At 51.7% G+C, this 22,486-nt stretch overlaps 7 protein-coding genes across 7 annotated transcripts; 1 reads left to right on the top strand and 6 right to left on the bottom strand.

Annotated features, from left to right (window-relative positions):
* Positions 1-58: 58 nt before the first annotated feature.
* Positions 59-907, bottom strand: Asppvi_009595 (oxidoreductase, short chain dehydrogenase/reductase family; the record flags this gene model as incomplete). Its single annotated transcript, XM_043305445.1, has 1 exon — positions 59-907. One exon carries the CDS (start codon positions 905-907, stop codon positions 59-61), a length of 849 nt encoding a protein of 282 aa, XP_043161380.1.
* Positions 908-1,395: 488 nt separating this feature from the next.
* coaT (acetyl-CoA hydrolase ACH1) lies at positions 1,396-3,131 on the bottom strand (the record flags this gene model as incomplete). The annotated part of the gene is made up of 4 exons (XM_043305446.1): positions 1,396-1,623; positions 1,672-2,637; positions 2,686-2,926; positions 2,989-3,131. The coding sequence occupies 4 exons, from the start codon at positions 3,129-3,131 to the stop codon at positions 1,396-1,398; spliced, it is 1,578 nt and encodes a 525-aa protein (XP_043161381.1).
* A 1,417-nt stretch (positions 3,132-4,548) lies between these two features.
* Asppvi_009597 (transcriptional regulator SIN3) lies at positions 4,549-10,186 on the bottom strand (the record flags this gene model as incomplete). The annotated part of the gene is made up of 9 exons (XM_043305447.1): positions 4,549-5,178; positions 5,240-6,478; positions 6,536-7,396; positions 7,595-8,080; positions 8,149-8,848; positions 8,895-8,995; positions 9,229-9,884; positions 9,949-10,016; positions 10,086-10,186. 9 exons carry the CDS (start codon positions 10,184-10,186, stop codon positions 4,549-4,551), a joined length of 4,842 nt encoding a protein of 1,613 aa, XP_043161382.1.
* Positions 10,187-11,570: 1,384 nt separating this feature from the next.
* On the bottom strand, positions 11,571-13,490 carry Asppvi_009598 (protein phosphatase 2A regulatory subunit CDC55; the record flags this gene model as incomplete). Its single annotated transcript, XM_043305448.1, has 6 exons — positions 11,571-11,594; positions 11,672-12,231; positions 12,297-12,945; positions 13,002-13,099; positions 13,206-13,246; positions 13,447-13,490. 6 exons carry the CDS (start codon positions 13,488-13,490, stop codon positions 11,571-11,573), a joined length of 1,416 nt encoding a protein of 471 aa, XP_043161383.1.
* A 1,416-nt stretch (positions 13,491-14,906) lies between these two features.
* Asppvi_009599 (uncharacterized protein) lies at positions 14,907-16,016 on the top strand (the record flags this gene model as incomplete). Its single annotated transcript, XM_043305449.1, has 1 exon — positions 14,907-16,016. One exon carries the CDS (start codon positions 14,907-14,909, stop codon positions 16,014-16,016), a length of 1,110 nt encoding a protein of 369 aa, XP_043161384.1.
* Positions 16,017-16,416: 400 nt separating this feature from the next.
* On the bottom strand, positions 16,417-18,557 carry osm1 (putative fumarate reductase Osm1; the record flags this gene model as incomplete). Its single annotated transcript, XM_043305450.1, has 5 exons — positions 16,417-16,514; positions 16,568-18,006; positions 18,076-18,313; positions 18,378-18,446; positions 18,518-18,557. The coding sequence occupies 5 exons, from the start codon at positions 18,555-18,557 to the stop codon at positions 16,417-16,419; spliced, it is 1,884 nt and encodes a 627-aa protein (XP_043161385.1).
* A 1,874-nt stretch (positions 18,558-20,431) lies between these two features.
* On the bottom strand, positions 20,432-22,097 carry Asppvi_009601 (aldehyde dehydrogenase; the record flags this gene model as incomplete). The annotated part of the gene is made up of 4 exons (XM_043305451.1): positions 20,432-20,576; positions 20,629-21,074; positions 21,140-21,548; positions 21,619-22,097. 4 exons carry the CDS (start codon positions 22,095-22,097, stop codon positions 20,432-20,434), a joined length of 1,479 nt encoding a protein of 492 aa, XP_043161386.1.
* Positions 22,098-22,486: the final 389 nt, after the last annotated feature.

Consider the following 22,486-nt stretch of genomic DNA (forward strand, 5'->3'; position numbering starts at 1 on the left):
TTGCCTCATTACAATCTTCCTTACCAATTACATTAAACAAGTATAAACATTAGTGAGGTCAAGACTTCAACGCCATCCCCCCATCTGACTGAACCACACCCCCCGTCACAAACCCATCCTTCATGAGCCCCAAATACCCCTCCGCCACATCCTCCGGCCTCCCAAACTCCCCCGTCAACGACCTCCCCTTAAGCCTCTCAAGCGTCTCCTCAGGAAACCCATCGAACAGCTCCGTCCGCACCGCCCCCGGTGCAACAACATTCACTCGCACCGGCGCAAGATCAACCGCCAGGCCCCGCCCAAGCCCGATAATCGCATTCGCAATCAGAGCACCGACACTGTACCCAGGCGGCGGCCGCATCGCCACCGCCCCGCTCGTCAGCGTCAGCGACGACCGCGCCGATTGCGCCATGTACGCCGGGACGTGCTTCGCGAGCATCAAGCCGCCCAGCACCCGGACGGTGGTCAAGGAGCGGATGTATGCGGGATCAAGCGCTGGGTCTGTGAGCGGGAGGAGTTTGAACAGGTCGCCGGCTGTGAAGACGATGTGGTCCAGGAGGACCCGGCCGTCGACGGCGTTGGGCGAGGGGCTAGACGGGAAGAGATCAGGCTGTGTGGCTTTGTCGAGCAGAGCCAGGATGTTTGCTTCCATGGTAGACTCGTCCCCGAGGTCGACGGTGGTGCCGGCTACTCTGGCGGTGAACTGCTCGTCTGGGTAGAAGGTGTGGAGGCGGGAGACGGCGGACTGGACTTTCTCGGGGCGGGAGCTGGCCACGAGGACGCTGGCGCCGTGCTCGAGGGCGGCGCGGGCGACGGCGAAGCCGATGCCCGAGGTGCCGCCGATGATGAGCACGCGGGTGCCGGAGAGCTTGTTGGTGGAGATGAGGTTTGGAGTTGGGGTTGTCATTGTGGGAATATCTTTGTAGAACTAGTAACTGTTGATGTAGGAGGAAGTAGGGCTATGTTGGCGGATGGAGAGTGGAAGGGAGAGAATCTGCTCTCAAGCTCCAACGCGAATGCTGCTGCTGCTGATGATGACGATGATGACTCTTATGTACTCTGCAACATGAACAAAGGTACCTTACTGATTACCAAGCATGGTGTTGAAACAGCAGGGATCCGTTCTCACTCCATAAGCTCTGCAGCATCTTATGTCCGCCAGCCCTGCCTATCTCCGACTGACTGCACAGAGTCGAAGGGAGGCCAGAGAGGGACCTATTCCATGTAGAACAAAATTGATTGTTGGTCACTACAAGAACAGTTAACCGCTAGACACATAATGATACAAGACTCCGTAACCCAAGATGACCCAGTGTCGCCAATGACATCCAGCGACGCCATTTCTAATGATAATGGTATATATTTTGTCGTAGATTAGTTTTGTTCGCAGTGCATCTAGTCCCAGCCAGCGATCTTCATGGTTCCCTTCTCCTGCAGGTTCTGGTGCATCTTGAAGGCCTGGAAGAGCAGATGGGGCTCGTGACCCATGCCCTTCTTCAGGCACTCGTATTCAGCCCGGTCCAAGTAGTCCGTAAGGATGGGCTGGTAGTCGGGGTGGGCGCACTGCTTGATGATGACGCGAGCACGTTCGCGAGGAGACAGACCACGCACGTCGGCAAGACCCTGGACAATGTCAATTGAATCCAACCAATGATTAAGAAGATAGCTTACCTGTTCAGTCACAACGACGTCAAGATCGTGCTCAGTCTGGTCAATGTGAGTGCAGAAAGGCACTATGCAGCTGACACCGGTAGGATCGATCTTGCTGGGACGGGTACTGGGGGTGTGCATGATGCTGTACTTGGAGTTGCGCAGGAAGTCGGCAGATCCTCCTAGACCATTGAGCATCCGAGAGCCCATGACACAGGTGCTGTTGGCATGAGCGTAGATATCCACCTCGACGGGAGTGTTCATGCCGATACATCCAATACGGCGGATGATCTCGGGCGAGTTGGAAACCTGCTGAGAACGCAGCAGAAGCTTGCCCGCATAGCGTTCCCAGTTATCGTAGAACCGCTTGAATCCATCGGGGGAGAACCGGATGGAGGTGGCAGTGGCAAAGTCCAAGTTCCCACTGTCGAAGAGATCCAGGAAGGAATCCTGCAACACCTCAGTCCAGACCTTGAGGTTGGTGAAGTCCGCACCGCCCTTGCTCAGGCCGCCAATGACCGCGTTGGCGATGTTTCCAATACCGGACTGGATGGGGAGCAGGTTCTGGGGCAGACGGCCGTGCCTGACCTCGTGCTTCAGGAACTCGATCAGGTTGCCGGCAATGGCCTGCGAGGTTGCATCCTCGGGCGCGTTGGGCAGCGTCTGGTCCGGGTAGTCGGACTCGACAATGGCGACGACCTTCTCCGGGTCGACGGGGATGTGGGGGGTTCCAATGCGGTCCTCGGGCTGCATGATCAGGTACGGCTTCCGGCGCGGAGGAACTTCCGACATGGTGATATCGTGCAGACCCTCGAACGACGGACTGGCCGTGTTGACCTCGATGACGACCTTGTCGGCCATCTGGATCAGTTCTGGGGACGCACCGACGGAAGCACCGGGAATGATGCCTCCATCCTCAGTGATGGCCGACGCCTCAATCACAGCAACGTCGATCCTGTTCTTGGGCTTGTTCAACGTGTACCAGCCCTGTCACGATTAGCACCCGCTCTGTTTTACGGTCTTGGGGTTTCTCACATAGACAAGGTCCGAAGGAAACATGCTCAGATGCTTATCGAAGAACTTGATCTGACCGTTATTGATCCCCTTGGCAATCTCCTTACCAACCTGATGAGGGCTCCGCCGCTCAATCATATTCAGTCGCGCCCATCGGTTCTCTGTCTCGGCACCTGAGGAGGCACCAACGAACAAGGTGTACTGTAGCTTTCCCTGCAGGTTGTTCTTCTCGACATGATCAGCGAGCGCGGTAGGCACTTTCCTAAGCAGAGCAATCAGGCGTCAGCTGCGATACTTGCTGTCGATCTCAAAAGGTCAACTTACTTGGGGTAGCCAACACCCGTGAATCCGGACCAGCCGATGTATGATCCATGGGGAAAGAGATCGATGAGATCTTCAGCCTTCGCCAACTTCTGGAGGTAGGAGGGCCGTCTCACACGGCTTTTCAAAAGTGCGGACGCAGCCATTGTGTGGTGGGAGGTTTAGAGTGAGCGCAAAGAGTGGAGAGGAGTTGTCAGAGGGGGGAAGAGAAGGGGAAAGAAAAGAAGGAAGAGGGCGGATGGGATGACGAGAGAGGAGGAAACGAAGGATAGAAATAGTTGCGCCACGGAAACAAACTCCCCACGGGCAGCGTGATTGATTGCCCAAGGCGGAGAAATCCCCCTGTCCGGGTTACGGAAATGGGAAGTTGAGGTATTCTATGCAATAGGAGTAGTAATAGTAATAGCCATGGTCCCCTTTAAACTCTCTAGAGGGTAACTGGGTGAGTGGGCTCATATACTAAGGATCCACGGAGTACAAGCATGCTCAACAGCATAGATCTCATCATTTTCCCCAGAGGACAAGGCAAAGAGAGCACTCAATTAAGCATGACTGGGATACTTTCTGCCTTCTCAACCCCAGATTCTGTTCTCTTTTCTTGATTCCCTCCGGATTCCCTCCAATGTCTCAAAACGTTCTTTTGTTTCTTTCCGGTGCGTCATTCACACTGACGTCACGCGGCAAACTCTCGGCCTTTTCTCGTTTTGCTGTTCCTCCTCTCTTTCTTCCACGCAGCATCTGGATATAACAATGATAAAACTACTGCTGAGTTATTCGAGATCAACTATTGCATATCAGCAGTTTCCGAGTCGAATAACAAATAATCCTCCAAAAAGATCATGCTCAAGCTTAATGACTGTCTGGACTCGATCCCGAGGACGCCAACTCCGAGCCTTGTCCGGGTCTCGCCCATCGGCCAAGTCTCGGGCTGTATCGGCTATGGATGTTCGGCCACACGGAGCTTTCGACGCTTCCTTTCAGCTACAGAGTTCTCCTGAAGGCAGTGTTCGGCTGTTCGACTTGCAGATGACAGATCAGAGATTTCCAGGTACCCATCAGAACCAAGGTTGTCTCATCTCCAGACTCACTCCGGATTTCCGTGTCCGGACTGTGGGTCGAGAAGTTGATCGGGGGTCTATGTTATATAGTATATATCCCCCGCGAGCAAAACAAATCGCAAATGCGTTCAAAGGATCAATCATTCTTAAATCATAAAGCTAGGCAGATATGCCGATTCCCTAAAGTACAAGTATAAATAGATAGACCAATCATATTTCATCCATCCCAGGACCCTCTACACCAATCCCAGTCAGGATCTCGCTGTTGGGCTCAGTGAGCCTCGCCAGACAAGACTCCCGACGATAAACAGAAAAAAACCCCCATTTGTGCAACCGTTCAGTCTGTTCGCTAACCATACAGTTTGGAGAAACGGCACTGCTGTGATCATGAAAGGAGAATATGTAACAACAACCACCGAAGCGTTGAGAAGAAAGCATCAAATTAAAATCATAGATGGAGTCAAGACAATTGGCCAGCTTGAATCTGCCTTCCGCGTTCATCGGGTCATTGCTCCTTGGACTCAGGTGCCGCGGATTCTGCGTCAGGCATCTCGGCATCTTCCTTATCACCCTTCTCCTCGGCGCCGGCCTCTTCCGTCGCGCCCGGCGGGGCCTTCTCCATCTCCTTCTCAGGTTCAGGGCCCTTAATCCACGAGCGGAATCGTTGGTTGGACTCGTCGACTTGGTCCTTGCTGAGCCCCTGCGCCCAGCTGGGGTTGTTGACAAACTTTTCCATGAACCGATCGCGCCGTCTCTCCTTGACAGCGGCCTCCTCCTTGGCGATGTCTTCAGGCGACTCCTCTGAGGGAGCCTTGGGACGCCACCACCAATCGCAGCTCCCGGGTTCGTACAGAATATGATAGCTGTTGGCACAGATCCGGATGATAAGACCATCCTGATGGACCAGCGGCCGATAGTAGCGATTGTACTCCTCTTCTTGCTCAAGCTTGGGCGGCAGGTTCCGCTTTAGGAAGGGCATGCGCATCTGCGAAAATGGAACACCTTCCGTAGGATCACGCATCGTGTAGGCAGAGACGTAGTACGACCAGCGCGCTTCCTGGCTCAGCTCTTCGTTCTCCAAGGTTGCGTCCTCTGGGGTGAGCAGCTGCACGGTGGTCTTCTTGGTTTGAGGGTTCTATAAAACGTCCAGTCAGCTTTGGACGTGCAATGATGGACCAAACAGAGGGAGCACTTACATAGGTAATACGATAGATATCACCGTCCTTGACTAGCCTCTCCACCTGCTTGCGGTACTGGATCTCCTGGTTATGTGTCGTCTCCTCCCTGTCCCGCTCCTTGAAGAAGAGATTGATAATATCGGCACTGCGATCCTTGGAGTCGCCATTGAAGATGGAGCCAGCAAACTTGGCGATTCCGGCAAACATCTTTTCCAGGTTGTACAGCTGGTACCCGCTTCGCAAGTAGTAGCGGCGGAGTGTCTCCTCCAAGTGCGAGGCATCCATGTCGCCCTTGATGACCTCCTCGCACATGCGGACAATCTGTTGGTACAGATTGGCCTTCGGGTCGCAATCGTAGAAGAAGTCGGTTGGAAGCTTGTCAATGAGACCGAGGTCACGGGCGGGTTTGGGGATCAGCGCCCGGCGCACATGCTCGTGAGCGTCCTTCTCGTGCATCTTGATCCGCAAGAGTCGCGAATAGAGGATCTCGAAAGTGCGGAAGAAGCAGTAGATGTTCAGATTGGCATACAAATGATGAACCTTCTTGACGTAGGATTCATTCAGCGCGTATTCTCGCTGCAGATTGAAGTTCCCTTGCCCAGGATGTTCCATCCACTTCAGCTCCGCAACGTCAAACGCCTCAGCAGGCTCGGGAACGGGAGTTGATGGGACCAGAACGGCATCTGGGGTGCCATCACGGCTGGCGGGAGTACTGCGGTCCTTGTCCGACCGATTGGCCTTTTCACTGCGCCGCTCGAGCACATCGCGGAGGAGATCCATCTTCTTTCCATTCACGCCTTTCCGATTGCGCCAAGTCGAGACGTCTTCGGCAGCCAAGCTCTCGTCGTCACCGTCTTCCCCGGACGGAGAGTCACTCGAGATCTCGTTCATGTACATGTGGAAAGTATCACGATCCATGCCATAGAAGATCGGCACAAAGTCTTTGATGAACGCCATGACCTTTGAGGGATCGGCTCCGAATCCAGCAGAGTTCCGGTCAATGAAAAGTAATAGCAACTGAGTGGCGTCGATAATGACAGCCGGATCATCAAAGGTAAATTCGAACTGATGTCTGGGAATCTGGAATCCGCTCTTGCGTAACCCCCTGGCGTCCTCAAACTTGCTCTGAATCTCGTTCTGGATATGCTTTGCCACAAATAGCTTCTTGTCGGTCGCTTTGCTGGCAATTGCTTGATGATCCAAACTGCGCCAGTACGCTTTTTGCGTTTGCTCCCGCCAGACTTTATCCCACTCACGCTGCGCCAAAAAATGTTAGCGGTTTATCTCTCAGCATAGATTATCCGAATAACTTACCTGACTGGCTTTCCACTCTTCGCATTTCTGCTTCAGACGGAAGAGCACAATCGGAAGGACGTGGCACGGTCTATCGAACATTTCACGGATGATTCGCCCTCCGCGCTGTCGGTCGTATACTTTCTTGATGACTCGCTGGTAAATAGCCTCACTCTGGCCGCCAAGACCTGGCGGGAGTTTAAAGGCCGCTCGTTCCGCCTCAGTCATCACCAGGAATTGTTGAACAATCGGTTCAATAAGCTGAATTGTGCGAGTACAGGCCTCGATATGGTGGTCATAGTCATGTCGGTCCTCTTCAATACGGTGCAAAGCATCTTCAAACTGATTCTTGCGGTGGGCCACGAATCCAGAGTCTTCAGACTCCCAAGTGGGATGGGACGCCCATTCATCATTCAGAACACTGTAGCACAGTTGGTCGCGGCCGCTGCAGGGTTTCTGGCGCTCACGTTTCGGAAGGAGACGGTAGCTGGGTCCAAGGGAACGGCAGTGCGACAGGTTCACAACACCAGACTCCTGTTTGGGCTTCGTCTCAATGACCTTGTCTTCAGGTTCATCGATATGCATGAAACGCTTAAACCAGGCCATAAGCTCCGGGTTCGAGCCAATATACCCAGCGGCTTTCTTGATCAGGACATTCCTGTCAATGAGGTCGGTAGAGTATAAGTTACACAATTTGAGGAACTCGTTGAACATCGACTTGTTCCCAATGTACTTTTTGACTCGATCGAAGAAGGCAAACTCTTCTTGGCTGGGCGTCATCGTCTGGGTGGGCTGGATGGGCTCAGGAAGAGCGGGTATGAGCGTCGGCGAAACAGCAGGGACCTCTGCTTGGGTTGGTTTGGCATGGTGCACTTTCGCTCTCTGCATATTTTGTGAGTTGTCACATTCAGGTGCATGGCAAATCTAACAGTGGGAAAAGGCGAGAGAAAGGGTGACGCAACGTGCAAAGGATATTCAGGGAAGCGACGACGTAAAGTAAAGGGCCAGAGGGGTCAGGTACGGGTTGTGAATGCAGAAGAGATCAGGCGTGTGAATGGCGCGGAATTAGATTTCGCTCACCTTGTTGGCACTGCTGGTCTGTAGGGCTGCAGGGCGACCCGCCTGGGCATCAGCCATCCTAGCGGCCTCAGCACCCGCTGAGGGTCCGGAAATCGAAGAGGTCATCGTCGAAGGAGCGCTAGGACCACCCCTGCGTTTCTTGCCCTCCTTGGCAGAGTCCTTGACATTAAACTGACCCAAGGGCGGCATTTTCATATCCCGACCAGGTGTTTGTGATGGTAGGCCGCCCGCGCTTGGATAGCCGGGTTCTCCTCGCACATTGCTAATGGGAATCGCCTCTTCAGCTTGACGAGCAGCCGCTTGCTGCTTGGCATGTGCCGCAGATTCGGGGAGAAACTGTTTGAAGTCCTCCAGCAGATCTGGTGCAGTATTGAACAATTGGGTTACCTGAGCGTAGACATCCTGAATTGGCTTTGATTCGCGTTGATATGTCTGGAGGATTTCAAGAAACTGCTTGTAGATCTCGGGTGCACTGGCGAAGCGATTCTACCAAAGGGATTGTTTTAGTGAGAGTTCTTTTGCCATTTGACACCACCGTAAAAGGAACAACCAACCTTGATCTTGTTCACATAGCTGATTGCATGGTTGAACTCCACTGGTCCGCGTTTGTTCAAGTCTGCTTGCGTGCCCTGCAACATACCTGAACCAATGCCAGCCAAACTGTTCATGGGCTGGGACAAACTGGCGGCTTGTGCAGAAGCAGGAGACACCTGCATCATTCCAGGTCGTCCCATGGCTGCGGAAGCGGCCACGGCACCCTGAAGTTGTGAGACACCACGTTGGTCTTGCTGGTGGGCCATTGCTGCAGCACCCGCTGCAGCTTGCTGCTCTTGTTGGGTCGGGTAGTCAAAGTGATGATCTTGAGGCTGACCTTGTGCGCCTTGCCCGAACATGCCAGGGCCCATCATACGAGATCCAGGGGAGTAGGAAGCTGGAAGACTTCCTTGTTGTTGTTGACCCTGGGGCTGCTGTTGCCAACCAGGTCGCGCTTGATCGTAGTAGTCAGTGCGTCCATGTGAGCCCATGCCACCAGCGGGTCCCATGTCTCCCGCAGGGTCCATTGAGGGACGAGGTCGGGGCATATTCAAAGTATTCGTGCCTGAGGGGGTGGTCACACGGATCGCATCTGGATTGTCCTCTGTTCCACACTCAATGCGGTAACCTGGCGGCAGAAACGTGTTGAATCCCTGGATCAAAGCGGGATGCCCGTTGAAAAGGGTGGAGACACGCTGAATGACTCCCGGTGTATCAATCCTGGCTTGGGTCAGCGAAGAACATCCGAATGGGACAGAACCCTTACGCTTGGCTCTTGAAATCTTTCATTATGTCGAGGAAGCGATTGTAGACGTCAGGCTGGTCCACAAAACGAACCTTGACCTGGTCCAAATAACTAAGTGCATCCTGATGAGCTGGTCAGTATGAAGAGCTCCAGACGAGATGCAATTGAGGTGAGAAAACGGTGCTTGCTGTAGTTATCCCCGGACTGTCCACAGGTAACTGCACATGCCGAGACTCCGTCGAGGTACCAGATATGCAAGACTTAAAGAATACTTTCCTGTGTCCCAATCCCGAATACCCGAGGAGCGAAGAAGGAAAATAAATCAAATAAAAGGAAAGAAGGAAAGGGTACTCACATTGAGGATAGGTTGCTGTCCCTGCGCGAGAGCTGCAACGTTTCCAGGAATTGGGCCACCCGAGCCGTTGAACATCATGGGTTGTCCAGGGGGCCCGGACGGGTGCTGCATATACGTCCTTGGAGTGCCCTCATGCTGCATCTGAGCGCCGTAGAGACCACCAGGGGCCCCAGATGGTTGCATAGCGCCTTGAGGGCCGTTTGGTGGATTTGACCCCAGATTAGACAAGAGCCCATTGGGCCCGTGAATGGAATTTGGCACTTTCGACGCCACTGGTTGATGCAGGGGAATCGACCCAGTATGACTCTGCACAGGGTGATGCTGTTGTTCACGTTGACGCTCGAGTTGCTGGCGTTCCAGCTGCTCGCGTTCGCGCTCACGCTGTTCACGTTCTCTATGGACCATTTCCTCCTGTTGTCGCTGTCTTTCGATCAACTCACGTTCTCTCGAATCTCGCTCGCGCTCTCGGTTGAGGGACTGTGGAGAAGGGTGTTGCATTGTCTGACCGATACCCGGTAACGAGTGACCTGTAGCGTGTGACGGAGCTCCAGGGTGCTGGCCATATGCGGGTTGATGAGGGCCACCGTGACCCTGACTCAACTCCGCTAGCCCGGGGAGGGAGTGACCGGGGTTCTGGTTCGCGGGATGGTAAGGACCTGGAGCAACAAATGGTCAGCTAACGATCCAAGCACAAAATAGCATGTGAAGTCGTGTTCTAACCAGCAGGAGGCGGAAGGACTGGACCGGTGGGTTGTGACGATGGGCCCTGCTGAGAGGGGGGGTTCTGGCTGTAAGTTCAAAAGAAGAGTCAGCGAAAAGGCCTCTGCAAATCAGAAATGCTCGGTAGATTATAATACCTGAAAGAACCCAAAGGACGAGGTTGGCTCATCTGGTCCATCCCAGGGTGCGAAGGAGGGCCACCGGCAGGGTGCCAGTTATCACTGCCAGAAGAGTTCATGATCTCTGCATGAACAAGATGCAAACAACAGAGTCCTGCTCCGAATTACAGGAGGAGTATGAGGTTTGAATGGGGAAGAGGGCAGAAAAACGGTAGAGAGACTTTAGCCAAAGCTCTAGATCGGTTCTTCGTTTTTGCACTCTCGAGTGTTCTTGCTCCTGGTCATTTCACAAAGCCATCACTGTGCTGCAGAGCTTGGATTACCACAGACAAGATTAACACAAGGTAGAAAAAAACCAGGTCGGAGAAGAAGCAGAAGTATGGGCAAAGAAGCAAGGGCAACGAGTTAGAAGACCAAAAACAGCCTCAGCCAACACAAGCAGTAGATCAGTTGGGGATGATGGTTTGCGCGCGACGGGCCACGGCTGGTCTCCAAGAGACAAGGCGGAGGCTTTCAGGACGCTAACCACTTTCGTCTATAGTGCATGGCCCGGGACGAAGCTTTTCCGGGCTTTGCGATCACAGTCTGATTGGCTGATTGGTGGATTATTCTGCCCTCTGCTGACCTTTACCCTTTTTTCTCGTTGTGTTTGACTGTTTGACAAACTTTCATCATTCTCTGTGGGCTTTTTCTGCCCCTTTGGCGCTAAAAGTGTCACTCAGGGCTTTCGACGTCATTGACAGGAAGGATTCGGTGAGTACTCTAAAAGACGTAGAGTGCTGCAGTCCTTGAAATAAGGTTCTTGTCTCCATTGAGTTTACAACATTGCTTTTCGAACTTGGGATGACTATGCTTGATATACCCATGATAGTTTTTAATTTACAACAAAAAAGAACCGCAGCCGATATATTTGGGCAGATTGTGATTGTGATCCCTGAAAGACCGACCGACAAAGCATTACAAAACGAAGTGCTTCTAGGACAAGATTTCATCAAGCAAAGACCAAAATATCTCCATGATCCATTTATCACACTAGATAGAAGTATGTACTCAAATTCCGACTGAATGGTGATATTATCACTCGTGACGCAGCCAGCATATTTGAGCTGTAGATCAGCAATGCATCAAGCGTAAGGCATATACGCCTCCTCGCCCAGGAAGACACACAAAGGGCGGAAAGGACGCAATGAGCAGAGGTTGTGTTATGGGGAGAAAAGGGAAAAGGGTCACCACCGACTGCTTCTCGTCTTCTTTCTCTATTAAACCTCGCACCAAAACGCCCCCAAGCATCAATCATCCAAAAGAGAGAGACCACACATCACTCCAACCGAAAGCTAGGAAAAAGATTCTGAATTTGGAACTGGCAACTTGGATTGTGGAACTGCGGATGCTGCTAGTAACCTCATTTCTTCTGCACTATACTTTGCTCAAAAGGATTGCCTCAAAGTCTCATTTTCTGACCCGACCATCCAATTGTGATGTAAACCTATACGGTCAATAGTCTTACAAGGCGGAGAAGACAAACAGCTGTTCCGATAGTATTAGCTCCCTTGCAAATTTCACCAGAACGACACAGGAGGGGAAAGTAGAGGAAGGATACTCACGTTATTTGTAGCAGCAATGGCAATGCTATCCTCATAAGGATGCCAGCTCATGTGAAGAATCTTCTTGTTGAAATCGATCTGATCCGCATCGGTCTCTTTCTTCATCCGACTGCCCGGACCAGCGGGGCTACCAGCCCTGGACCCATTCTTCTTGCCGTTTTTATTCATAGGTGTCGGGACACCGACCTTCTTGGCCTTGAAGGCGGACTTGTCTGCTTGCAGTACGATCTCCGTTTCCTTGCTAGAGTCCGTGGGGTAGATCATAAAGTTGTTGTTATAACTTCCGGTCATAACGTTCTCCGCATCACCCGAGAAGACCACCTCAAACTTGTCAAAGATGCTGTCGTTCTCGTACGTGTCACACAATCGTGGCCGTAGATGCTCGTGGATTGGAATGGTCTTCACCGGTTGCCTCTCCATGTTGACATCCCAGATCTTGACTGTGAGGTAGTCTCTTGACACAATGTACCGGCCGTCGTGTGAGAAACGGACGTCCGAGATAGATGAGATGATTTCAGAGAAAAAGGAGCGAGACGAGGCATCTTCCTCTTGTTCGAAGACTGTCATGGAAAGTAGGGTCAGTCAAGGGTTTCCTGTATTTCATAGCGAGCGTGGGACCACATACGCTTCGAATGCTCATCGCACAACGCTCGCTGCCGCATGTCGGCAAGCTTGATTGTGCCTTTCGAGCTGGCGTACATGAACCAATTGCAGCTAGTGGGATGGAACTCAGCAGCTGTGATGACCTCTGTCAGCTCTTCCATGTTTGCAGGTTTGATATCGACAATGTTGAAGCTCTGGTCTTGAATGTTAAGGTTCCACAGGTTGATTCGAAGATCGTCGCTGCTGATGAAAGTCTCCCCATCACTGTTCACAGAAATGCTGTTGATGTGATATGCGTGAGCATTTGCATATGTCCTCCGAGGGACAGCTGCAACGACCGTATCATGATGTGTCATCCGTGGAAGCTTCAGAGCTGATGCATCCTTGAAGGATAAACGGGGCGCGCGCGGCGCCCCTCCACCACCAACAGCACCCGCGGGTGTAAGCTCGTTCGATAAGTTGTTCTCTGCCACCACCTTCAGCGAMTTGTCAAACACCTTCCACAGTTTTATTGTTTTGTCATTCGTCGAAAGGAGGAAATGGGAAGCGTTTTGTCGTCTACACCACTTTATCTTGTTGATCTTCTCTTCGATCTCTAGTGATTTTAGGTAATCGAATTCCGGCTCGTGCGACTGAAATTCGGTGTGAAACTTATACTCGCAGGTTTTTTTCTGGTTGACTCATTAGAACCTTGTGCATCGCTGTGGTAAGAAAGGGTCGTCGCTACCGTCTCGTTCCGCTCAAACAGTACTACTCTTCCCCCCTTGTCTCCCGTTGCCAGATAGTTACCGGTGTGGTCGAACTCGACAGTCGAAATGATATCCGCTGTGACAATGTTAGGATTCGGTTGTTCATTTCATTGCGATTCAAACCGTCGTCACGATCGAGTACCTGTGGTAATCGAGTGTACGACATAAGATGCTCATCATACCTTCTGTGATATCTTCCACATCGCCTTTGTCACCAAAGCATCTATTTCAAAATAGTCAGTGGCTTGGTCTGCGAAAGGAACGCATGAGCCTAGGTGCAACACCAGGACATCGGCAGAACCCATCCTTCCCGTCCAGATACCCATTTTTAAGCACCATTGGACATGAAGGAAGCAATCAATGATTGGCGTAGCTTAGACCATGGGACCCCTGTGACAAAAGATCTATGCGCTGGGGACTCACTGTGTGAACTTCCAGGTAGGTGTACCTGGCTCCCGGTCTACCATTTTCCTTCAGATACCACCCTTGACTAGGGTAGTTCAACGGATCCGAGATAGAAGATATCTATAATCCTGGGCTCAGGATCTTGATAACGATTCTTGATGGGAGCGGGACAGATGGGATCCGACGTTGTGGTAGGAAAGGAGGTTGATTTTTTTTTTTCTGTTCTATTTTGCTCTTGTTGTTTCGGCCAGGAATGATAGCGGCTATGACGACCAGGTCCGATGGAGAAGCGAGCCTCGAGTGGGGAAATCAATGAGGAGCGAGACGGGTTTAGACCGGTTCTATCAGTAGATATAGAAGGGCGAGCGGAGGAAAGTGCGGGAGGATTGCGACGTCAGACAGGATTTAGTAAGGCAGAGAGACCCTTGTCCGTAAGTAGGTGACTTTTTGCAGGCTGAAGACGACAAATGATTGACAGCCTGGGCTGATTGAGATCAGGAAGAGGGGTGAGTGGAGTAAAAAATTCGGTGTATTAGATGCAGTCAGCCCTTTTTTGTCCTGTTTTAATTGATTTTCTGAGGAAGAGCTGAAGAGGAGAGGATATCGAAAAATACCAAGCAACAACAGACGAGAGAGTCTGTTGGAGAAGCTTGGGAAGCAAGAGAGCCGGTGAGTGGGAGGGGAAGAGTTAGGTTAGGTTAGGTAGAATGATTAGGTCAGTTCCGACAGAGAGGGAGAAGAGAGAGACACGACAGTAGGAGTACCTTAGTCAAGGTGTTGAGGTGAGGCGGCGGTGGAGACGCGGGCAAACTGCTAGTACCTTGGACTACAGCAACGCAGAGACGCCCAACTACGCTGACATCAACCACTTGGTCGTTGTAACTCTGTATCTTTCTTTGTTTTTGTCTGGGTCATGGCTGGATTCGATGCTCAAGGTCGCAGACCTTCAACCGAGCGTCATTTCTGATCTTATTTTCTCAGGAACAGCTTTTATTCCTGAAGCTCTAAAAAGAGCTTGTCTGTTTCTTCCTAATGTCGTAAAGCCTGTGGTCCCGCCCACATGGCAATGCGATGATCCCATATGGCTATTTTGATGAATCACAAGCCTATTTAGACCATTTAAAGGCAACTGACGATAAAGGGCCTACTATAACAACTCATCTTTGAAGATGTCATTGCCGTATATTTATTACTCACTTCGAAACTGCTAACCTTCCAGTCTTCTTGAAATGATGGCCTGAGGCTCGTCACATGCCTTCCTGTACATTCCGACTCCATTAAGCCGAACAATATGACACCGCGTGCCGAAGCATAGGCGATCGATCGTCATCACTGTTACTTCTCTGCTTGACAATCTTCTACTGATATTCTTTGCTCAACTCATTTCACTTCAACTAGGATTTAATTTCCGTCGTGCGTCCGCCAGCAACCCCTTGAATGTGCACGGAGTGTCGCACAGATAATCCCCGCCATTGACCATGTCCGACAATAGCGCGAAGCGGGGCACTGACGAGAAATCCCCCAACGACCCCAGAAAACAGGGCGACTCTCGCAAGAATGACGCAGATAGTCAAAACACTCCGTCTCTCGCCAATCGCATCCAGAATTCCGCAGCGGGTCTGGCAAGGAGTGCTTTTAACGCAACCGGCTCATCCGCAGATGCAGCGCATGTGCTGGGTAGCGGCAGCAAAGCCGGACCGTCGTCCTCGGCATCGTCATCCGCCCTAGCAGCAGCAGAACAGTACAGAGAGAATGCAACTCCTACTTCGTCGAATCGAGCTGCGGCCAATCACCCTGCGGCATCGTTTCGGTCATCGTCGACAAGTCAACAAGGTGCATTCGAGCTCCCACCGCTAACCGAGGATGAATTTCAGCGCACATACAACGAAAGCCAAGTACACAGCAACATCGACTTCCTCCCCTCGACAGAAACAGAAACAGAAGCAGTCACAGGAAAAGGCAAAGGCAAAGCAAGCAAAACACCCTCTCCCTTCTCAAATGTCGAGCCCTCGTCCTCATCCTCAAACCTGAACACCGCCTGGCAAAACGCCCTCCCCACGACCGCTACCACTCTCCCATCCGACGGTGAAGCCGTCGTGTCCCTCCTCTCAGATGCGTCCTTCGACCCCGAGTTCCCCTCCACCGCTGAAGAGCCCTTCGAACCCATCGAGACTGAGCTCCTCCCGCCGCAACTGACACCATCAGAGATCAAAATGATCGAGTCCTTCCGCCGCCACGCCGCGCTCGAGACCTCAACGCTGACGCCGGCTACAGAACCGCTCTCGCAGACACACAGACTCACGTCCTTCAGTCTCGTCCCGGATATCGAGTCAGTCCTCGATAGTGTTCCAGCTGCGCAAGCGACGGACGCCACGGCGCTGCGGGATGCCGTTCTGATGGGTCTACCGGGTGCGGCGGAGTGGATTGCTGTCGAGGAGCGGTACCATGATGAAGTCTGGGGATACCTGCGGCCGACACTGGAGGCAGCGGCGAAGGAAATGGAGGCGCGTAAAAAGCAGGGCGCTCCCGTGGAGGACGGGCCAGCTGTTAGACGGTTGAAGATGATTTTGAGGCATATGCAGACCTGATATATATGTCAGACGGAGTGTCACCTTGTCCACTGGGACCGCTTGTCTCGATATTAAGCTTGGATCTTCATTGTACAATATTTACCGATACTGATGTAACAATACTCAAGCTGTTCAAATAATGCTCCCCAAGCGTAAAGAGAGCTCTTAGAGATGTACAACTGGAAATGAATCTTGAAGATATTTGAATTGTATCTTACAGACTAATAAGTTAATCATATAAGCATCAGGTGATATCATCCCTGCATCTCATCACAAAAAAAATATAGTACCACGTAACAAGACGTCAAATCAAATCAAAAGGGGTATGTATCAGAAGTTCAGAACGGTCGCGGCATGGGTTTTTGTCTTTCCCTGTACTCAAATATATGTCTCATGTCCACATCTATATCGCACGCACTTAGAACTCCAGGCTGGGGGTCTGGCCCTTGACCCGACCGATGACGATCTGGGCAGCGTACTTGGGGATGACTTCGTCGTCATGGAGCATAGCAAATTCTGGGAGAATTGTTAGCTTGGTACCTGATGATTAGAGGGTGGAGATGACATACCTTCCGTAGCATCACGGCCCATGAAGTTGTAGAGGGCGTTGGCACCACCAGGGTGCTCGTCGAGCCAGTTGGTCACGTCCAGGACAACACCCTTAACGACGATCCAGAGGTCATCCTTCTTGTTGTGCTTGGCAACCTCCTCCATGGTGTACTCCTTCTCCGGAATCTTGAAGTTAGAGATGTCGTTGGGCTTCGAGGCCTCGGCGGCGGCGGCGGGGGCGCCCTGGCCGCCAGTCTGGACAGCCTCAGGGGTAGCAGCCAACTGAGCACCGCCAGCGCCGCTACCGTTCCACTCGACGGAGATCTTGCCGGGGGTGGAAGGATCGATGTGCAAAGAAATTTGGCCCAGACGCTGTTGGGCGGTGGTGGAGCCGGAAGTCAGCTTCTTGAATAGGTACTGGCTGGCACTATCACCAGCAACACGACCGTAGACAACGCAGCCCAGCAGAGAAGAACCACCAAGACGGTTGGCACCGTGGACACCACCCGCAAGCTCACCGCAAGCGTAGAGACCATCGAAAGGCTTCTTCTCAGAGTTGAGGACCTGAGCGTGCTCGTTGATCTCGATACCACCCATGGTGAAGTGCAACACAGGCTCCATGAGGGCGACATGGAATTCATCGTTGATGTCAAAGGGCAAGTTGTGGAAGAAGCGCTTGCCCCAGGGGTCCTTCTTCTTGCCCTCGGCAATGAGGTTGTACTCATCGAAAGTCTTCTTGAGAGCAGCCTCGCCACAGCCGATCTCCTTGGCCAACTCCTTACCGGTCATCTTCTTCATGAGACCACGGCCGGAGTAGTGACGGGTGTGGAAGTCCAGGACATTGGAGGCCTTGCTGTTGAGGACCAGGCGGATGGGCCACTTGCCCTTCTCCTTCTCCTTCCACATCTGGCCCGAGACGTAGTCACGGTGGCCCAGCTCGTCCGAGAAGCGCTGTCCGTCCGAGTTGAGCAGGAGACCACCCTCACCACGGAGAGCCTCAGCAGCAAGGAACTTGAACTTGGCGGTGGGATCCTTAGGGTCAACCAGACCGGTAGGGTGCACCTGAACCTTGTCCATGTCAATACCGTTGGCGCCGATAGCCATCAGCATCTTCTGACCATCACCAGTGGCATGAGTGCCGTTGGTGCTGGACAGGCCGAAGGTGTCGGGACGGTGTTGTTTCAGGAGAGAGCCGTCGCCAAAGTCGGCGGCGTAACCACCAGTAGCCAAGATGACAACTCCTTCTGCGGTCTTGGTCTGGCCGTTCAGCTCGTAGGTGACACCGGTAACTGTGTCTCCAGACTTGTTKACGGAGGTGACGCGAGCCTTCTTGACGATTTGTACCCGCTCAGGCTCCTTCTCGCTGAGCTCTTCTAACCGCTGCATGAGAGCGTACGTGATGGCCATGCCGGGGAACTTGGCATCGTGACCACGGTGTGTGCKGGGATGAGAGTGACCACTTTATGGCATTAGCAACCGAACAAATGAATAAATAAGATGGCGAATGCAAGGCAATTATTTCACTCACCCAAGACGAGAAACAAGAGTGAGGTCGAGATTGAAAACATCCTGCAGCCATTCGACCGCAGCAGCGGACTTGTATGTAAGAACCTTAATCAGCTCTGGACGAGCCTTATCTCTGGCGGATTTGAGGGTATCTTCGTAGAAAGCCTTGACGCTGTCCTGGATCCCCAGGTCGACCTGCGTACGGGTGAGGGCACCGTTGATACCGGAAGTAGCCTTGGTGGAGTTGCCACCGAAGAAGGCTGATTGAATTAGCCTTTTGTAACGAATTTGCGATGTTGGAGACGAATTCGAAGGAACACTCACCCTGCTTGTCAAGAACGAGGACATTGCCACCGTTCAGGTAGACGGTGTGGGCGGCACTCAGACCGGACACTGAGAGACGAGACAATGGTCAGCAAGAGAGCCCGGGCCAAATCAATAATGCGGGGAAAGCTAGTACTCACATCCACCACCAACGACGATGACTCTGGGAGGAGTGGCCATCTTTATGTATATAAGAAAAATTTAAGGAATAAAAACAACAGCGAGAAGGTTAAGGATGGGGAAAGGGGAAATCAGAAGATGGGGAAAGAGGATTTAAAGTATGAAGGGGAGAAAGGCTCTGGAGAGAAGTGGGCAGGATCCGGGGGAGAGACGATTCAGAAGCCGACAGGACATTGGCTGTTATTCGGCCGAGGCACAGACTGTATGGTAACTGCGGATACAGTGGGCCAGCACTGTTAGAATCCGACCGAGGACGCTTGGTAGTTTGGTCGTGATGGATATGAGAATGGGTCTCTTCAAGAGTAATGTTCAATTACGATCATTCTGGTTTGTCCATTTGTATTGGCAGTAGTGGATATCTATTGAATTGACATCTCTATCATGAACAACTGAGGTAACCTGGATACAACACAGAACATAGGTACACAAGAACTGGATTCAATACTCAAACAGATAGTCCTCCTCATCCCTGTCAATATTCATCACATGCGAGAGAAAATCAGCTACTCTATAAAGTAAACTATGCCTCCTTTTTATTATTGGCCTTGGGTAGGGAAAAATGCCATGTAATCATCACCCACAGTCACCAGGACCAGATGTTGTTTCTCCGCATCAGCCTACCCCAGGGGATTTTCACATGCTCTTCAAGAAACCCAAGTCAGCTGTCGTCATGTCTTCGCCTTTCTCTCATTCGTAGACGGAGAAATGACACGTTTGAAGTAACTGCTAAGTATTTTAGTCTGATAGAACGCTTGATAATTCGAGCTATGTAAATGGTCAGGTGCAATAACTGGACCTTTCTTCTACCAACTGATAGAGAGGTACATGAGGAGCAATATCTGAGCTGAGGAGATTCAAGACAAAGTATATTACTAGCTTGCTTTTCGCCGGAATTATTCTACTACTACTACACTCATCATGTCATATCCTTGAAGATTGTCAGACCATTATGTCCGCTACTTAATCTGTGCAATATGCTGCATCAGCCAAATGACGGCAGAGCAAAGCTCACATTGTCGTACCTCGGACCGAGAAAGCACCTGTCCAATATGGTATGATATCAGCTCATTAACCCCAGCTCCATTCAACTATTTCATATCTTTATCTACCATCCCGTCAACCTTATCTTGCCAGTACACAGTAACCATTTCCCCATGATATTGAGCGTAAGACTTCCTCGCTCATAAAGATCCCATCTGGGGTACTGACAGTACGCATCGGCAATTGGTCACGTGTATTCACTCGGCAACCTGTTTTCCCTTTCTGGCAAGCAATGACCTCATACCGTCGACGATCAATAGCCGGCCAGAATTCCTGACATAATCATGTCGCCTATTGAAGTTACTTTTTTGGGTATCCAACAGCCGATCTAGTGAATCCGGGATTGTGAGAACAAGACGTAGAACTGGATCCTTGGATGCTTTAGCAGCTTCTTACTCGGTATATCGTCTATCTATCTTGATGAGCATCAGCATTGATGCGATTTCGTGATACATGATTTGTCGACAAGGGTACTTGCGATCTTCTCTCGGTGTTACTTCTCCGGAGCCACTCAAGTTGGTTGGGATTGTGGAAGGACTGTCTCGGGAAACTTTAGCCGGGTATAGCGCCTTGCGACAGCTTGCTCGGATGTCAAAGATGCGGGTCGTTAAGATCGACTCGGCCGATATTCTGGAATGGATATGCAGCCAGAACTCTGGTCGGAGATCTGTGTTGCTGTTCGGTGAGGTATAATGTTTAGGCCGCTAGATTACCGGGAAGTACACCGTAGTGACCATACATCATTGATGATACCTTAAAAGAGTCAAAATGCAAACTAGATTCCAGACCTAGATGGTATCTTCATACAAAGCGGATATGGGCATCGTATCTCATCAATCCATCCATGTCACGCTCTTGGTGACAAGAAACTCTTCCAGCCCCTGAGCAGCATTGAACCGGCCCCATCCACTGTTCTTCACGCCACCGTGTGGCAGGACAGGTTCGTCATGAATAGTCATACTGTTGATGTGTACGGCACTGCAATCTATCAGTATTGTAGAGGAACTGACATGGTACCAAAGATACTGACCCAGATTGTATCTTCTTGGCAATCGCCAACCCCTTCCTCAGATCTTCGGTGAAGACGGCCGCGGACAATCCATAGCCACTGCTGTTGGTGATGCGAATCGCTTCCTCGTTGCTGTTGACCACCATGCATGCTGCCAGCGATGCAAAGGCTTCTTCCTGCCATACCTCCATGTCTTCCTTCACACCTCCAAGAAGGACCGGTGCCATGCGCACACCCGATTCTCCCACTGACTTGTCAACTGACCCGTGGATGAGGTGAGCGCCTGATTCGAGAGCCCTGTCAATCATGCCCTCCACACGCGTCTTAGAGGCGACGTTGACCAACGTCGGAGGCGGGGCAGAAGGGTCGAGGTTCGATCCAAGGGCTTTCTTCAACGCATCCATGAACGCCGGCGCAATGGACGAGTGAATGAGGATTCTGTCAGTGGACATGCAAATTTGGCCAGACTAAGCCACACGAGTTAGCTTATGAGTGCAAAGCGTACGTATGAGGTAGTCATGATGGTTCATACGTTCAAGAACGCTCCCGCCAGAACCGCCTTGACAGCGGTTTCAATGTTCGCATCTTCGCAGACAATAGCGCTATTCTTTCCTCCCAGTTCCATCAAACAGGGTTTCAGGTTCTGGCCACATGCGCGAGCAATCTTGCGTCCCACTGCCGTGCTACCGGTGAAATTGATCTTTCGCACAGCCGGGTGCTCGATCATAGCATTGACAACTTCCGGGGCGTCTTGAGGACGGCATGATATGAGGTTGAAGCAGCCCACAGGCAGGCCGGCATCTGCAAACGCACGTGCGATTGCCCAGTATGAACACGGGGAGAGTTCAGACGATTTCAGCACGGTGGTGTTACCGGCTGCGAGTGCGCAAGCCGCGGACCGAATGCCGAATACATACGGCGCGTTCCTTTGGCGCGGAAGACTGTTAGCACGGGCTCGAAATATAGCCATTACAGACCATCAAGGCCTGATGGTACTGTACGCCGACCTACCATGGAACAATTCCCAGAATCACCCCCATAGGCTCCTTATAAATGATTGCACTCTGACCCTCCTCCTCAACAACCGGCACACTCCCGCAAATCGAAGTGATGCGTCCAGCAATTTCCCTCAGCATGCGAATACCCAGCGGGACGATGAAGAACTGCGATGCGCCTACATCAGCACCCATCTCGGTGCGCATATACTCGGCATTCTGCACCAGGCGACTCTCCAGTATATCCGCTGCCTTGAGCAGGATGTCTCTGCGAACTGTCGGTTTGGTCTGCGACCATGCTGGGAAAGCGGCCTCGGCGGCCTCGACCGCGCGCAGGGCGTCTTGGGGAGTGGCATTGGCTGTAGCCCAGCAGGGTTTGTTGGTGTAGGGGCTGATCACGTCAAAGGTTGTAGGGGTGACTTCCTCCTTGCCGTTGATAATCAATGGAATCACGGAGGGAGGGGCAGGTGCGCTGCTTTCATCGTTCGAGGCCATTTTCTAGGATAGTAAGATCCTCAGATCCTAGTGAAGAGAACTGTTCCTGGGTTGATAGGGCGATTGACGACGATGAACATAACTTTCTCGACTTGGGGTATAATTGAATGAGTACGACTATACGAGACAGGACGAGTGAGGGGAAGGGACTGGATACCTATCGAAGAAAGTAGCACCGAACTAAACCAATAATATTATTATATTATGAGAGTATACCTTACGCTAAAAGGTGCTCCAACTCGGCTATTATTCATGGCTCTTGAGTAACTTCCTCTTTTGTTCACAAATAATGTCGAACATAAACTCACTGTAGATCTCAATACTCCACTCTGATGCAACTCAATTCGCCAATGGCCAAAACAGTGTACTTCCCTTTTTACGATATCATT

The sequence above is a fragment of the Aspergillus pseudoviridinutans genome (assembly GCF_018340605.1).
Source record: "Aspergillus pseudoviridinutans IFM 55266 DNA, scaffold_7, whole genome shotgun sequence".
Taxonomy (NCBI): Eukaryota; Fungi; Ascomycota; class Eurotiomycetes; order Eurotiales; family Aspergillaceae; genus Aspergillus; species Aspergillus pseudoviridinutans.